The sequence below is a fragment of the Scaptodrosophila lebanonensis genome, unplaced genomic scaffold (genome assembly GCF_003285725.1).
Source record: "Scaptodrosophila lebanonensis strain 11010-0011.00,11010-0021.00 unplaced genomic scaffold, SlebRS2 tig00000001-arrow-pilon, whole genome shotgun sequence".
NCBI classification, from domain to species: Eukaryota; Metazoa; Arthropoda; class Insecta; order Diptera; family Drosophilidae; genus Scaptodrosophila; species Scaptodrosophila lebanonensis.
Window position 1 is genome coordinate 22,416,552 of NW_022060529.1, and position 16,833 is coordinate 22,433,384.

Below are 16,833 nucleotides of genomic sequence, written 5' to 3' on the forward strand. Positions count from 1 at the left end.
TGCAAAATTAAATTGATTGCGTAGATATTAGTTACAAACAAATAACCTCTGGTTTATGCAGCTTTAAAATTGTCGACTGAACTGACGAAATTATATAGGCTGGAGAGGGGAGGTAAAAATGAAATAAGTTGGAATAATGAGTCTCGTCAGTGTAGCGCCATCCGGTTGTGAAATTCAGGCGTTCATCCAAACGGACGAACATGTCTAGATCTCAAAAGCAGGCTTAGCCACGAGCTTCTATACATATTTCGTCAACTACTCCAACTATCGTCAAATACTCCAGCGAAAACTGTGAACATATGAACGTAAGATCATTTCTTCCGTTTTATATTTCTCAAATACTTTTGAAACTAAATCAAATGCCAGCGTCATTGATTTTCGAATTATATATACATATGTGTGTATATCATATAAGAATCTGGCTTAAAAAGACTTATTGTTCGATACCTTTTTTGCTTATCATTATTTGGATTCAAATTGGACACCATGGATTGAATTGATTCTATTTGAGTCAAATAGGATTTCAACATCGTAAATATATTTTATAAAAGAAAATTTTGAAGTCCACTTAGGGCTTATACTGATCTCTAATTTTGGACTTAATTGCTACTTAAAAAGAGATTATAATTTTGAAATTGCAAGTCAGTTTCCCGCTCACTGCACACAGCCGCAGAAGATGTCATTGGTTTCCAACAGCCGCTACCGAGAAACCAATGGTACGACGAGGAGTGCCGCGAAGCCACTGCAGCGAAGAATGCCGCGTACAAAAGAACCCTGCAGACGGCGACAACGCGCGCTGTGCATGATGTATATCGGGAGAAGAAGAGGGAGGAGAGGCGGCTTTTTAGACGCAAGAAGAGAGAGCAAGAAAAGCGAGAGCGAGAGGAGATGGAGCTTTGTAGAGACAGGAACGACGCTAGGAAATTTTTCCAGAAGGTGAAGCGTCTAACACAAGGTTTTAAGCCCGCAGCGTCAGCCTGTAAGAACTCGGAAGGAAATCTGGTGGTGGACGGGCAAGCGGCACTGAGACTGTGGAGGGAACATTTCTCCAATCTTCTATCAGGCGAAGATGTTAACAATTCCGCCAGCGGAGATGACCCCACAGAACCGATCGCCGACGATGGTATTGAAGTACCGTCACCTAGCCATGACGAAGTCGAAACAGCCATCCAGCGGCTCAAAAACAACAAATCTGCGGGAGCAGATGGGCTGCCTGCGGAGCTGTTTAAGGCAGGCGGCGATGAGTTGGTAGGGTGCATGCACCAGCTCATTTGCAAAATATGGCTAACTGAAAGCATGCCTGATGATTGGAATCTCGGTGTCCTATGTCCCGTCTTAAAAAAAGGTGATCCCACGGTCTGCACCAACTATCGTGGAATCAGCCTTCTTTCCGTCGCATATAAGGTCATATCAAGCGTAGTGTGTGATAAGCTAAAGCCATTTGCGATAGCACTGATTGGGCCTTATCAGTGCGGCTTTATGCCTGGTAAATCCACCACTGACCAGATATTCACGCTACGCCAAATCCTGGAGAAAACTCATGAGTTTCAAATCGATACCCACCATCTTTTCGTCGATTATAAAGCAGCATTCGATAGCCCGAGGAGGGAACGTGTATATGCCGCACTGTCTGAGTTCGGTATCCCTGCAAAGCTAGTGCGACTTTGCAGAATGACGTTGAGCAACACTCGTAGCTCCGTCAAGGTAGGAAAGGACCTCTCCGAACCCTTTGATACCGTTCGAGGTTTCAGGCAAGGCGATGCCCTCTCGTGCTATCTCTTCAACTTCCTGCTGGAGAGTGTGGTGCGCAAAGCTGGTGTACACCGAGGCGGAACGATCTTTTTTAAAAGCGTTCAGCTTCTTGCGTACGCTGATGATATAGACATTATCAGCCGTACCAGGAGAGGCGTCACCGGAGCATTTGCGGCTATTGAGAAGGAAGCTGCAAAAGTGGGTTTGGTGATAAATGAGAGCAAAACTAAGTATATGTTTTCCTCTAGCAGGGACACGCGGCAACCAGACTCCCAGATCGCGGTGGAAAACTATACTTTCGAAATGGTGAAAGATTTTATGTATCTTGGCACCACCGTCACAGCAACCAACGATGTCAGCCTAGAAATCAAATGGAGATTAACTCTAGCCAATCGATGCTACTTCAGCCTCAGTAGGCAATTGAGTAGCAGAGACCTTTCCCGAAAAACCAAGCTAACGCTCTACAAGACGCTCATCCTCCCCGTGCTGCTTTATGGTGCAGAAGCATGGGTGATATCGCAGACTGATGCAGCAGCTCTTGCAGTGTTTGAGAGAAAGATGCTTCGGAAGATCTTCGGTCCCATACGCGTTGGCGACGACTACCGCATACGATGGAACAGCGAACTGTACGAGCTCTACGCTGACATTGACATAGTCAAGCGAATAAACATCCAGCGGCTAAGCTGGCTAGGTCATGTCGTGCGTATGGAAGAAGACGCTCCAGCGAAAAAAGTTCTCGATGCGGATGTTGGGGGGAGACGACGACGGGGGAGGCCTTGCCTACGTTGGAAGGACCAGGTAGAGAACGCACTTACTACCTGCGGAGTGACCAACTGGAAGCGACGCGCGCGAAGCAGAGGCGCGTGGAGAGCTGTGTTACGTCAGGTCATAGCCCGATAACGGGTTTGAAGACCAGTCAAGAAGAAGAAGAAGAAGTCAGTTTTTAGTAAGCAAAATGTCTTTTCAAAAATCTGCTCGACAGCTATGTATATATAATTTTAATTTGTATTACATACAAATAAAATAAATTTGTAAATAATAATTCAAGACCTGTTGAATTGCAGCCAAAGTAATACTTGTATTATGTGTATATCACGGCAGTCTCGTGATTATATATTGAAATGTACAATGTATATTCTTATGATATTTGTTATATTTTTGTTAACTTAAATTTTTAACCTGTTTGTGTTTCTAAACTTATAGAATAAGTCTACATATCTTCTTTATCTATGTCTTATTAATAAATGTTGTGAAGACTCATAATAAAAATTGTCTTTATTTTTTAGTACAAAAAGCAGTTGCTTGTTTTACCGGCTAGTTTTGCCGGTATATGATGTCGTCATCACTCACACATGCACGGCCATACAAAACCCACTACCATTAGGCACGTGAAGCGCTGCCAGCTGTTTTTTGTTTACAAGCTTTTTGTGACGCCTAAACAGCTGATGCTTACGAATACTTGAAAGGTCACCTTGAGTTTAATAAAATAACCAGACGTGTAGAAATTTTGGTGCGTGCAGTTCGCTTTAACATTTTTGCTGGTAAAGTTAAATTGAAAAATGCATTTAAAAATCATTAATTAATGAACAATTAAACAGTTAATAATAAAGGGACCAATCTCGGAAAAGGCAATATAGATATGCGAACAAATTATTAAGCCATTGGCAATGTGTATCTGTTATAAAAACTAAATATGTATGTATACATATATGTACAGACTTAAATATGCATATGTATGTATATATTCTTGAGATCTGCCAATGAAACTGGCCCCGCAATAAAGTAAATGCACTCAATGAAAATATTTGTTTAGAAACAATTATAATTAGATAATCAGTGGATAAACAAATTTAGTTTTTTAGTTGTGTTGAAATCAAATGGAACTGTGAGCAACAAATTTATAAAAAAAATTTCTTGAAAAATAATTAAAAATATGTATGTACGTACATATAAACTATTTTTGTATGTACAAACAAAAGCAATCAAAGTGTATACAAAAATCTTCAATATGTTTACGCCGTAATAAACAAATGACAGATTTTTATTGAAAGAAATTAAGTCTATTTAAAGCGCACAGATAAGGAAATAAAACTCTCATGGTTGTAAATAGTTCCCGAAATGTTTTATTTTTAGCCAAAGTTATAGTTGATTAATTGTATTTAAAATTGGCGCGTTACTTATTCACGTTTCACCGAAAATTTAATTGATACATACAAATACATAATATGTACGCGAGAGCAAATGTATATACATAATACCGGCAAAACTTGGCATGGGGCCGGAAAACAAAAACTTCCTACTATGTATGTGTGTACAAAAGTATGTTTGCATATGCATATAGTGAGATTCATAATGAAAGGTTGTGAAAGGTTAAGCGGCAATACGGCTGAATGTGAAGATTGGTTAAGGAGCTGATGACCTTTGGAAATGAACTTGAATGAACTTGTTTAATGTCATACTATTTTAAATATTTGACAACTATTTAACTTCAAGTCTATGGTTCTTTCAAATGGTCTTTTTTTATTTTAATTATTTATTTATAACTTAAACTTATAGTTAAAAACAAATACAACTTAAACTAGGTGTTTAGTCCTAATTACAATATAACATTTATAATTTATATAAATCTGTTGGGAAGGTCACTAGGGTGTGACCTCTTCAGGCTCCTTCTCACTATTCTTCTTCCTTCAAATGGTCTAGAATCAGCAAAAAAAAAAATATGAGATTTTCTGATATACTTGATAGATATGAAAAAATTGTTTTGTTGAAATTATGCATCTTAAAGATTTTCCAATTGCAACAAATAAAATGTGTTATTAGATCTACAAAAAAAAGTTGATTGTATTTGTAACAAATGTGTGCCAGGGGCGTAGTTCTAATATAAAAGCTTATTGGGTTCTTGACTACCGTCTCGTCTACCGTTATCGTCAGCTATTAAGCTTTCGTTAGTTTCTTACATACATACATATGTACATACATACATAATTCTAAGCAGAATATCGCATGCGAGAGCTTCGACTCAGTTGCTCGGCAGCCGGCGCCAACTCACAACCAAACCTCGCATATAATTTCTAGCTCGCTCGCAATGCTGGCCGAAGGGTTTAAATGGCTCTACGAGAGCACACGACGCAATCTTCACGTCCTCTTTCACATCTTGATGAGCTATCAGTTCTTTCGCTGGTTCATCGATTTCTATATGCAAATAAAGGCGCCAAATGGCGATTTGCCGCAACAGCAGCATCAGCTCCAACGTCGCTTAGATTTTGATAAGGTGCTGCAGGAAGACGATAGCGGGCACGTGGATGTGGTTGAGGCAACAGTCAAGATTAGTGCAAGGCAACTTAATGCTACAACAACAATGGGGAATGCAGGCAGCAACAAGGCCAAAAAAAGATTATCATTAGAAAAACGCCACAGTGAGGTATGAGAGCTAATTGGGCATAAATAGAAATTGAACGTACTATCAATGTATTGGCATGTCGTGCAATCAAGTAAATAATTCAACATCTATGTATTTATGTATACATACATATGTATGTATGTAATGTTTCTTAGTGCGGTTTTTGCAATAAAAAGACTCGCGACGATGTCAGTTTATGCCATAAGCTGCTCGTGTCCATTACATACGGAGTAACTAATAATCACAATGAATCTGGTAATCGGCTATTTTAAAAATATAAACTATAGATTTGCTTGCACTGTGGTGTTGTAACTGATGTGTCTGTGGCCGTTCTAATCCCGTTGTAATCTAAAGCTAATCTTGACTAAAAATAGATTTGCACATTCATGGAAAAATAATCCGGCGCCGGAATCGGCACCGGCTGGTGGCTAAGCATGCGCATGGCTTGATGACCGTAAACAAGTCAAAACTTTTCTGTGTGGGGTGACATTGACAATTAATTAAAATGAATCGAGTAATTGATTCAAGGTTGGGGCTTTTATTAATGATCGTGCAAATAACTCACATTCTCTCTCATTAATCGCGTACTCGTATTTGAATGCTTACAGATCGGAAGAATGAGCAAGGATACAGAAACGTATAGCATACCCATACGCGAGGGCTCAGATGCAGAGCATGTCCTGTACAGATTGAAGCGCGGGTGCAAGCTGTGTGTGCATCCTGACGCATCCCTGCTAGGTCGTAAGATAGTGCTTTATACCAACTATCCAGCGGAGGGTCAAAAGTTTGTGCGCACAGAGTATCGCACGTTGGATTGGCAGTTGAAGACCGGCAAACAGATAACGTCGTTAGGGCATCGCGAGGTCCGAGTGGTGGACACTGATATCTACAACGAACTACAACTAAATATATCTGGCACATTTCACTTCTACTTCGCCTATGCCGACGGGTAAGTGGCATAACGAAAAGTATACATAAGTCAGTGCAGGATTGGCAGGTTGCTGTCCCGATGTTGCTTTAACAAATCATATAACTGCTAGAAATGTGCATAACTCACATGTTACTTAATAGACTTTTCCCTCCCCAGTGAAGTGGACTCATCCACGCCAGCAAATGGTGCGCTTTACGTACAAGTGGAGCCCACCCTGCATGTAGGACCGGCAGGTGCCCAGAAAATCATACCGCTGGACTCGGTGCGCTGCCAAACCGTACTAACAAAACTTCTAGGACCGTTGAACACGTGGGAGGCCAAGCTACGAGTGGCGAAGGAGTCGGGGTACAATGTCATACATTTTACCCCAATACAGGAGCTTGGCGGGTCGCGGTCTGGCTATTCGTTGCGCGATCAACTTAAGGTCAATTCGCAATTTGCCAGCAAAAAAGGTGCCAAGGTTACATTTGAGGATGTGGAGAAAGTCATTAAGAAGTGTCGTCAGGAGTGGGGTGTAAGTATATCCTTACATACATTCATCATGTATAGAAAAATATTTTTTGTTTTTCCTATGGTAGATCGCCTCTATTTGCGATATTGTGCTCAATCACACGGCCAACGAATCTGAATGGCTGCTGAAGCACCCGGACGCCACATATTCTTGCGCCACCTGCCCGTATCTACGGCCCGCGTTTCTGCTGGATGCGGCGCTCGCACGCTGTGGAGATGATATTGCTGCTGGCCTTTTGGAGCACGTGGGCGTGCCAAAGATCATCGATCAAGAATGCCATCTGGATGCTTTAAAATACCAACTGCACAATGCTTACTTGTCTAAGGTTAATATTCACGAGCTGTATCAGTGCGATGTGATGCAGTACATCAATGAGTTTATGACACAAATGCGGAAGCGCGAGCCACCCAAGAACGTGGCTCGAGAGGCGCGCTTCCAGGAAGTCAAGCTTATACAGGACCCAGCATATCGACGCTTGGGCAGCACAATTGATCTGGAGCTAGCATTGGATATCTTCAATGCTTTCCATGGCGACTGTTTTGATGAGGAATCGCGTTTCCGCAAGTGTGCCGAGAACCTGCGTCATCATCTAGATACACTCAACGAACATGTACGTTCCGAAATCCAGGACTACCTCAACTATGCCATTGGCAATTGCCTCGCGGGAGTACGCTATGAGCGTGTCCAAGACGGCGGCCCTCGCGTGAAGGAAATATCAGAGAAATATTCTGTGTTTATGAAGTACTTCACACACACCGGAACGCTGGGAAAGTCCCTGCAGGAAATCGAAGCAGATATGTATGGTGATGCAGGGGCCTTTTTCATGGCACATAATGGCTGGGTTATGGGCTCAAGCGATCCTCTGCGCGACTTTGCAGAAGAACAACCAGGACGCGCAAATGTCTACTTGAAGCGGGAGCTTATTTCTTGGGGCGACAGCGTCAAGTTGCGTTACGGCCGCGAACCACAAGACAGTCCCTATCTGTGGAAGCATATGACCGACTATGTGGAAACAACGGCTCGCATTTTCGACGGCGTGCGTCTAGACAACTGCCACTCGACTCCGCTTCATGTGGCTGAGTATCTGCTGGATGCAGCACGCAAAATCAATCCAGAACTGTATGTAGTGGCCGAACTATTCACGAATTCAGATGCCACGGACAACGTGTTTGTAAATCGTCTTGGCATCACTTCGTTAATTCGTGAGGCACTGTCCGCCTGGGACGCGCATGAGCAGGGCCGCCTGGTCTATCGGTATGGCGGTGTACCTGTCGGCGGTTTTTACGCTAATCCCGGTCGCGATGTTGCCCCTAGTGTAGCACACGCGCTGTTCCTCGATCTAACACACGACAATCCCTCTCCGGTGGAAAAGCGTTCCGTGTATGATTTGCTACCATCAGCCGCCCTGGTATCTATGGCCTGCTGCGCTACGGGCAGCAATCGAGGCTACGACGAGCTGGTACCGCATCACGTAAGTATTCATGCAACTAAACTTTGATTGCATTTTTAGTTAATAACCTGGTTTTTTCCTGTAATAAGTCTATTCTTAGAGAGTAATGTGTTACTATTATTATTTTTCTAGATACATGTGGTTGACGAAGAGCGACAATACCAGGAATGGGGTAAGGCCGTTGACTTCAACACTGGTATAGTAGCCGCTAAACGCGCATTGAACCTACTGCACGGCCAACTGGCGGAAGAGGGCTTCAGTCAGGTATATGTGGATCAAATGGATCCCAATGTGGTGGCTGTTACGCGCCACTCGCCAACAACTCATCAGACGGTCATCCTAGTGGCACATACGGCCTTCGGTTATCCGCATCCGAACGCCGGGGCGACTTATGTGCGACCGTTGCGTTTCGAGGGCGTGCTTGACGAAATTATACTCGAGGCTGATCTAACCATGAAAAGTGACAAGCCGTTCGATCGTCCGGCTCCGTTTAAAAAAGACGAGCACGTTCTCAATGGTTTTACACAGTTTCAGCTCAGTCTTCGAGAGCATATACCTCTGAGCAAGTCGCAGGTGTTTGAAACAACGGCTCATGTTGATGGCAACAACACTCAGCTTAACTTTACCAATCTGCGACCTGGAACTGTTGTGGCCATTCGGTTAGTGTATTTACATTTTTATATTTCTGATTCTAATTGCATACTTTGCAGAGTCTCTATGCATCCAGGTCCACGCAGCAGCTTCAATCGATTGCAGCAGCTGACAAATGCTCTACGTCAGGTTCCCGGCACCGAATCCGACAGTGCTGAACTGCAGGCGATTGTGTCCAAATTGGACTTAGTTGCCTTAAGTCGCGCTCTCTTCAGCTGCGACCAGGAGGAACGCGATCTGGGCGGTTCTGCCTATGACATACCCAACTTTGGTGCCATTGTCTACTGCGGATTGCAGGGTTTTGTCTCACTGCTTACGGAGATTTCGCCACGCAACGACTTGGGCCACCCATTGTGCAATAATTTGCGCGAAGGCAATTGGATGATGGGTAAAAACACTGCAAGATAATCAGCTCCTTCCAATCTCTTTCTATAATCAATTATTTTATACAGACTACATTGCCGATCGCCTGCAAAATAACGAAACGCTGCATCCGCTCTCAGCTTGGCTAAGAGAGGCCTTTGAGCCTCTTAAAAATATACCACGTTACCTCATCCCCTGCTACTTTGATACCATTGTTAGTGGCGTTTACAATGTCCTATTGCAGCAGGTTAATGAACTGATGCCCAGTTTCATTCGGGACGGCCACAGCTTTCCGCAGTCTCTGGCCTTGTCCACGTTACAGTTCCTTGCGGTTTGCAAATCCGCCAATCTGCCCGGCTTTAGCCACGCCATTAGTCCACCAAAACCACCAGCTCAGTGCGTCACGTTGTCTGCCGGACTGCCCCACTTCTCCACGGGCTATATGCGATGCTGGGGGCGCGACACCTTTATTGCTCTGCGCGGCTGCATGTTCCTAACCGGCCGCTTTAATGAAGCGCGATACATAATCATTGGATTTGGACAGTGCTTGCGTCATGGATTGATACCCAACCTGTTAGACAATGGCACCAAGCCGCGCTTTAATTGTCGAGATGCTGTCTGGTGGTGGTTGCACAGCATAAAGCAGTATGTGGAGTCAGCACCAAAGGGCACTGAAATACTGAAAGATAAGGTGTCGCGCATTTTCCCTTACGATGATGCCGAGGCACATGCGCCGGGGGCCTTCGATCAGCTGCTACACGACGTTATGCAAGAAGCGTTGCAGGTGCACTTTCAAGGTCTGCAGTACAGAGAGCGCAATGCCGGGCACGAGATCGATGCTCATATGGTGGATCAGGGGTTCAACAATCACATTGGCGTGCATCCGGAGACAGGTTTTGTGTTTGGAGGCAATAATGCGAACTGCGGTACTTGGATGGACAAGATGGGTTCTTCGGACAAGGCCGGCAATCGTGGACGTCCTAGCACACCCCGAGATGGTTCCGCCGTGGAGCTTATCGGTCTGCAGTATGCCGTGCTTCGTTTCATGCAGTCCCTGAGTGAGCGCAAGCTCATTCCCCATACTGGCGTGGAGCGCAAGGGCCCGAACGGAGAACAGACAAAATGGAGCTACAAGGACTGGGCAGATCGTATTGAGAAAAACTTTGAAAAGCATTTCTTTGTCACTGAAACGGAAAAGGCACCCCTTGCTAATAAGAAGTGCATCTACAAAGATACCTATGGCGCGTCCCAAGGCTGGACAGACTATCAGCTGAGATGTAATTTCCCCATAACTTTGACCGTGGCGCCGGAGCTATGCAATCCGCAAAATGCATGGCGGGCTCTAGAAGTTGCAAAACAGCATCTTCTGGGACCGCTCGGTATGAAGACCCTTGATCCTGAGGACTGGAACTACAGAGCCAATTACGATAACTCGAACGATTCGACAGATTGCACCGTCGCGCATGGTGCCAACTATCATCAGGGACCGGAATGGGTATGGCCAATTGGTTTCTATTTGCGTGCGCGTCTCATCTTTGCCAAGAAATGCGGCTATCTCGACGAGACCATAGCCGAGACTTGGGCCATACTACGAGCACATCTGCGGGAACTGCGAACCTCGCATTGGCGTGGACTACCCGAACTGACCAATGATCGGGGAGCTTATTGTAATGATTCGTGTCGTACACAAGCATGGAGCATTGCCACGGTATTGGAGGTGCTGTACGATTTACACGCACTAGGTGCCGATATCTAAAGATGCTGCTTCGAGTTTAAACTCTTAGGAGCAAAGTTGTTGTAAACACATTATATACATTAACGCATATACATATATATATATATATATACCCAACCTCGTTAGTTGCTACCAAATTTTGTTATTAATAGTGTTACAATTTATGCTTAGCTATGGAGAATATTTGGAGCCGTAGCTTCAGTCTATCACGATTTTTGCTTCTCTATTAAAGATGATGCTGTTCTAAAATAAATCACTGTTTGTTTGCCTTGCCGAGAACCTAGGAGAAGTAGCTGTCGCGGATTCGTTCCATGCTAGGAGTTTGAGGCGGAACGATTGGCCCACTATTGCTGCGCGGCCACTCACGTCTCAATTCCAAAGCCGGCGATTTCGACTTGGACGTTGACTTGGACCGCTTGCGCGACCTTCGCTTACTGAGCCTCGACTCTTTCTTCTGCCTTATCTCGGGCATCGAAGTTTGCTTCTTTCGCAATCCGTCTCCTTCCATTGGCACGTGAGGGGTCGCTTTCCGCAACTTTTTACATGTATTCTGAAAATATCGGTATGCCTATACTAACTGTATATTTTATTCTTCGTCTGATTTCATACTTACATTACTAGTGTACTTGCTCAAAACTTGTTCTGCCTTGGACACCGTCAATTCGTATGCATTTTGTAGCACAACTTGTTGTACAAAATTCAAAACTATTGACATTGTAGGTTTAGAGGGTTCAAATGAAATGTTTTTGTATTTTTCTTGTTTTGGGCTATTGCTCTAATTTTGACAAATACCAACAAATATGGAAACTTAGACACTAGATGCTATCGTTATTTGGATGTGACTATTACTATGTACAAACATATGTACACAGGCTTATACAATATATTTACATTAATAGAGAATCCATATGTAAATATCATACAATAATAAGGGATTATACGGTTTGATAATTTTACATAGGACGATTGGTATTCCCAACTGTTATGGTTAACAAAATCTGGATGCTCTTCAGACGGCTAAGTCTATATCGACTCTGATTTGGATACAACGTTTTTACATATTCGCGTTGTTTTGTTTTGCAAACAATTTTCTTCACTTTAGCCTAATCCTTCGTATTCTCTCAGTACGAATATAAGACTTGAAATGTACAAAAATTGCGAAAATTTATTTTTTTATTTTTTGGGAAGAAAGTTTCTATTGCGGAAAAATATACATTGTATGTGTCTATGTACATAAAGCTTTGCATTTACTGCATACATATGTATCTACTATAAAGTGTAAAAACTAGAATTAGAAATATCATCTTTGTAAATGAAATACTTTATCATACTTAAGTTTAATATTGGTAGGATTGGTTGGGTCAGACCTCTTGCTTTGCACTCGTTTCATCATCATCGTTGACGGACTTCAGATCTCGTCCAATATTTTCGATTTGTAAGCTAATGGCTGCGGCGCTATTCATCACATTAAGATTGGGCTCACGCAGACAATTTTCATTCGTGTCTCGTTTAATGCGTGCTGATGGATGTGGTGTCGTTGTCTCTGCCCTCCTCATGTGTAGCAGCTCCCGACGTATGGCCTCCACATTTTCCACATCGCTGGTTTTATTTGTCTTATCAGCAGGCATCGCCTCTGCTGCCGACTCTTTTGCCACATCAGTCATAGTACCATTGGGCTGCGATGCATTTCTTAAAAGGGCCAGGGGTAGAGGTAGGCGTTGCGCCATAGCTGGAACGTCAATACTGGCATTTTTTAATAGTTCGCCAGTTTTATAGGATAGTGGCTCATAGACACCAGCGTGGGCTTCCTGTTCCTCGCGCGCATGTACATTTTCCGTAAGCAGTTCTATTAAGGAAGCCTTGGGTTTTGGCTCAACGGCTGGAAGAACAACCGGCTGAGCTACTGGTTGGGCTGCAGGCTGAGCTGCTAATTTAGCATCTGGTTGAGCTGCTGATGGAGCCACTGGTTGCAGTGGTGACGCCGCGTCTTGTGGAGCAACTGGTTGAGCTAATTGCTGGGCTACAACTGGTTTAGCTACAAGTGGCTTTTCCGGCTCCGGCCCGTCTTTTTTGACTTTGCGCTCAATTTCTTCAACTTTTTCAGCGACTTCATTGAGCTTTTCTGCAACCAGATTTTTTGCCTCTTGATTTTGTTTGGCTAGTTCTTCCTTCAACTCATCAACAGTGCGCTCCAATAGCTCTTTGGTCTTCTTTAACTCGTTTTGCGTTTTACGCAGCTCTTCGGCATTGGCTTTGCTCTCCTTTTGCTCCTCGGCGACAATTTCTTCCTCCTTCTTGATGGCAGCCCTATCAATCGTCTGTTGCGTTGGAACGTTTATAACCAGTGGCTTTTCTGGAACGGAAGACTCAACTGCAATGGCACCTGCTTCTACTAGGGATTTGTTATTGATCGAGTCCTTAGTGCTAACTAATGGCGCAGCAGCATTATTTGGTTTTTCTGGTATCTTAGAATTTGTCACTACCGAGGGCGGCAGAGAAATACTGCCAGAGTGCGTCTCATCCACGGGTAAGGGCGGTAAAGGTACTCCAGATTTTTTGAGGGCAGCGGGAGAATCTTTTAATTTCTCCTCAGTGTTTATATTGTTATCCTTCACATCCATGTTCTTGAGCTCCAGCTTAGGCATATCTTGTTTTTCAGGTTTCTTTTCTGGCTCTTTTGCCAGGTGTTTAAGCAATTCCGAATTTCCAAATTGTAGTTCCAGTGCTGGTTTACCATGAGGCAGTAACGGCGTTACCACTTGCTTGACATCAAATTGCGGCCCGGAGCTCTGCTCGTCAATGGCATTTAAATTGGCATAGGTTCCAAGTATCATCAAACAAAAGCCACCGACAAAGATAAACTGAGCGAACGTACGTTCGGTCGATTCTTTTTTAATAATTTTTCGAAAGCTTGAGGCGGGAAACATAATGCATATAGCAACGCCAATTGTGGACCCAACCAATCCAATGATTAGCTCCACTGAAGGTATCACTAGTGCAATGCAGAGAGAGAAGCCCACAATAAACAACGTAATGGCACGAAATCTCTGCTCTGGTATATAATTGGTGGCATCCACGTGCCCCTGCTAAACAAAATAAATAGATTAATGTTGATGGTACTTCATGACATTATAAATCTTTTTGATCACCTTGCGATAAAGCAGAGAGTATATGCTGGCTCTGCATGGAAATATGACCAAAGGGAAGCTAAAGGCAATTGACAGCACAAAGCCGATTTTGATTATGTCGCTTCCAAAAGAAGGCGATAGATTGACCAAGATGTTTCCTGCAAAAACAAAAATGGTTCAAATTATATGTTGGTTAATGCCATGTAACTAAAATGTATATTTTGATAGTATGAATCAGTCCTACTAAGGCTATATAATTAAAAAATTTAGCTTTTTTAATAACTATAATTCAAATGGATATGCAATAATTCAACAAGTTATGTACTCAAAACATAAATTGTGCAATCTAGTGATGCTGCTATGTTTACTATGTTTTGTATGTAGCTTGGATTAATACAATCTTAATATTAATATCTACTTACCCGAGAAGTTGTGTGTGCAAAAGGCTACATATCCAAAAAATCCGACCGCAATATAAACAAGAGTACAGATCCAGGTCGCGTTCGTAACAATTCCATTAAGCTTCTCTAGACTCTGATTATTTATGCTCTCAAATACCTCGAATAGTTGCCTGCAATACGTTAATTCATATAACTACTATATCACGTGAAATTATGTGTTTTAATTGTGCCTACATTTGACAGGAGAGCGCCATACTGAAAATTGGCAGGCACTGCAGCACCCCCGCTGGTTCCCAATACACAACTTTATCCGTCCAATCGTTATCCAAAATGTGCGTCTCCGACTCGAGCACGATTTTCAGCATCAGACACACATAAAAGCCAATCGAAGCTGTGCACAAGACCGATAGGCTATCCACATTTCGCAGCATACCCAGTGGTGCAATGCAGAGCACGGTGACCACCAACATGACTATAGTGCGTAGATGTGCGTGCTTGGCAGTGTCCAGTGCAAACATTTTTGATACGATTTGTGGACCCAGATCACCTACAACTACAAAGTAGGTGATACAAGTGCCAATTAGATAGCCAATGATGCATAGTTCAGCGAGTAGTTTGCCGGAAGCACCGAATGCGTGCAGACCAAGCAACTCAAAGCTTTTCCGACGTGTCAGCAGCGACGTTTTGATGAGATAGTGGCAGCACACGCGCGTAATCCAATTGCTAAGCACGAGCAGTACGATGGACAGTATAATACCGCATTTCTGTAGCGAAACAAAATATGTATTTTACTACATTAACTGCTATTAAGCGCAAAAAAATTCCTTTTACCTGAAAGCAAAATGGCATGGCCAGTATACCAACGCCTATAATGCTGTTGGCCAATGTCATTACATGACCCGAGTACGAGAACATTGTGCTTTATACGTATGTATGTAATTCTAAGTAAACCGAAAAGGCGCGTCCGAAGTCACTTTCACTTTATGAAGATCAATGAGCTAATCGAATTTGCACATGCAAATGAATGCACGAACTGGTTTTGTGGGTGTCTCACTAGGCCATTATCGCTGAATACACTAAAAAAAAGTGAGCAGGTAAAACTACAGGCTAAAAATCATGACAATAGAAAGCACTTACCTGCATTTCAGAGATAACGGTGCCTTCTTATCTTCATTTAAAAACAAGAAATGAACACCGAAGTCATGAAAGCAATTAAAATAAAACGTCGATTTTCAGCGGAGAGGGTGATACGAGCATTAATAGGTGTTGTTGGTGATTGTTTAGCTGGAAGTCATATGCAATTCTGCATAGCTCCTCTGCATTTTTACGGCGGAGTTTTTTAAGCGAGTTCTTTTGGAAACGTCACCATTGTTTGGCAAACAACATAAAACAGCTGTCGACACAGCTGCAGCTGTTTACATCGTAATATGGTTGCCACTTGCGAGAAAAGAATTCGCCACATTTTCACAGTGTTGCAAAACTTTAAAATACCAAAAACTAAAGGTCAAAAACTAAGTGACAGCACTTAACGCTTTTCTTTCCGTTCCGTAAACTACAAGCGTCAAGATGGCCGATGTAAATAATTTTGCAAAAATCTGGGAATTTATTTGGCATCCGTGCATGAATTGTTGAAATGTTGTTACTAGGAAAGCGTGCAACATAGACTGCACGGCTGCAAATATTATTTTTGGATTTTGTGTGATATTTTAGTTGAAAAAGGCTGCGAGAAATGTACACTAACAATTGTTTGTTTTATTTTCGCATGAACAGCAAGTCGATGAAACTCTTAAGAAGAAGCGTACCTTCAAGAAGTTCACCTACCGCGGTGTTGACTTGGATCAGTTGTTGGATATGCCCAAGTAAGTAGACAGCATGAGTTGCAGCGGTGTCCCACGAACTAACCTCAATGCTCTTTTATTTGGCAGCAATCAGCTGGTGGAGCTGATGCACAGCCGTGCCCGTAGGCGTTTCTCGCGCGGTCTGAAGCGCAAGCCTATGGCTCTGATCAAGAAGCTACGCAAGGCTAAGAAGGAGGCACCACCAAATGAGAAGCCCGAAATCGTAAAGACCCACTTGAGGAACATGATCATTGTGCCCGAGATGACCGGCTCCATCATTGGTGTGTATAATGGCAAGGACTTCGGCCAGGTGAGTTGTCACACAAATTTTCCCGAGCGATAATAGTAATCTGTGAATGTTGTCTTTTTAGGTTGAAGTTAAGCCTGAAATGATCGGCCACTACTTGGGCGAGTTTGCACTGACCTATAAGCCCGTTAAGCACGGTAGACCCGGTATCGGTGCCACCCACAGCTCTCGTTTTATTCCACTTAAGTAAGCAAGAGCGCCATCATCAAAAGGAGTTTACAAAGCTACCAACATTGTGCGCACGGCTTGTTTTTGGATTTTTACGCATAATAAAGGAGACGTAATTTTTTAAGAACTCAACAGAATGCACAAATTCATTTATCTCGACAATAGCCTCCACAAAATCCCCACGAAACAGTAAAAAGC

General features: G+C 43.1%; 4 protein-coding genes across 8 annotated transcripts; 2 read left to right on the forward strand and 2 right to left on the reverse strand.

The window, feature by feature from the left end:
- Positions 1-3,240: 3,240 nt before the first annotated feature.
- Positions 3,241-11,046, forward strand: LOC115634481 (glycogen debranching enzyme). Of its 4 annotated transcripts, none has more exons than XM_030532216.1 (7): positions 3,241-3,293; positions 5,761-6,101; positions 6,240-6,597; positions 6,662-8,065; positions 8,177-8,703; positions 8,755-9,083; positions 9,148-11,046. In XM_030532216.1, exons 2-7 carry the CDS (start codon positions 5,770-5,772, stop codon positions 10,812-10,814), a joined length of 4,617 nt encoding a protein of 1,538 aa, XP_030388076.1. In that variant the 5' UTR covers positions 3,241-3,293; positions 5,761-5,769; the 3' UTR covers positions 10,815-11,046. The 4 variants fall into 4 exon arrangements, with proteins under 4 accessions (XP_030388076.1, XP_030388072.1, XP_030388074.1 ...); XM_030532212.1 differs by lacking the exon at positions 3,241-3,293 and adding an exon at positions 4,806-5,173; XM_030532214.1 differs by lacking the exon at positions 3,241-3,293 and adding an exon at positions 4,806-5,023.
- Positions 10,870-11,568, reverse strand: LOC115634483. The gene is made up of 2 exons (XM_030532219.1): positions 11,407-11,568; positions 10,870-11,343 (listed from the first exon to the last, which is right to left on the reverse strand). The coding sequence occupies exons 1-2, from the start codon at positions 11,506-11,508 to the stop codon at positions 11,074-11,076; spliced, it is 372 nt and encodes a 123-aa protein (XP_030388079.1). The 5' UTR covers positions 11,509-11,568; the 3' UTR covers positions 10,870-11,073.
- A 372-nt stretch (positions 11,569-11,940) lies between these two features.
- Positions 11,941-15,682, reverse strand: LOC115634482 (putative sodium-coupled neutral amino acid transporter 10). 2 transcript variants are annotated; one of them, XM_030532218.1, is made up of 6 exons: positions 15,460-15,682; positions 15,154-15,398; positions 14,557-15,086; positions 14,344-14,492; positions 13,943-14,079; positions 11,941-13,876 (listed from the first exon to the last, which is right to left on the reverse strand). In XM_030532218.1, the coding sequence occupies exons 2-6, from the start codon at positions 15,235-15,237 to the stop codon at positions 12,155-12,157; spliced, it is 2,622 nt and encodes an 873-aa protein (XP_030388078.1). In that variant the 5' UTR covers positions 15,238-15,398; positions 15,460-15,682; the 3' UTR covers positions 11,941-12,154. The 2 variants fall into 2 exon arrangements, with proteins under 2 accessions (XP_030388078.1, XP_030388077.1); XM_030532217.1 differs by having other exon boundaries at positions 11,941-13,879.
- A 150-nt stretch (positions 15,683-15,832) lies between these two features.
- On the forward strand, positions 15,833-16,767 carry LOC115620054 (40S ribosomal protein S15). Its single transcript, XM_030513187.1, has 4 exons — positions 15,833-15,897; positions 16,093-16,181; positions 16,248-16,470; positions 16,532-16,767. Exons 1-4 carry the CDS (start codon positions 15,889-15,891, stop codon positions 16,655-16,657), a joined length of 447 nt encoding a protein of 148 aa, XP_030369047.1. The 5' UTR covers positions 15,833-15,888; the 3' UTR covers positions 16,658-16,767.
- Positions 16,768-16,833: the final 66 nt, after the last annotated feature.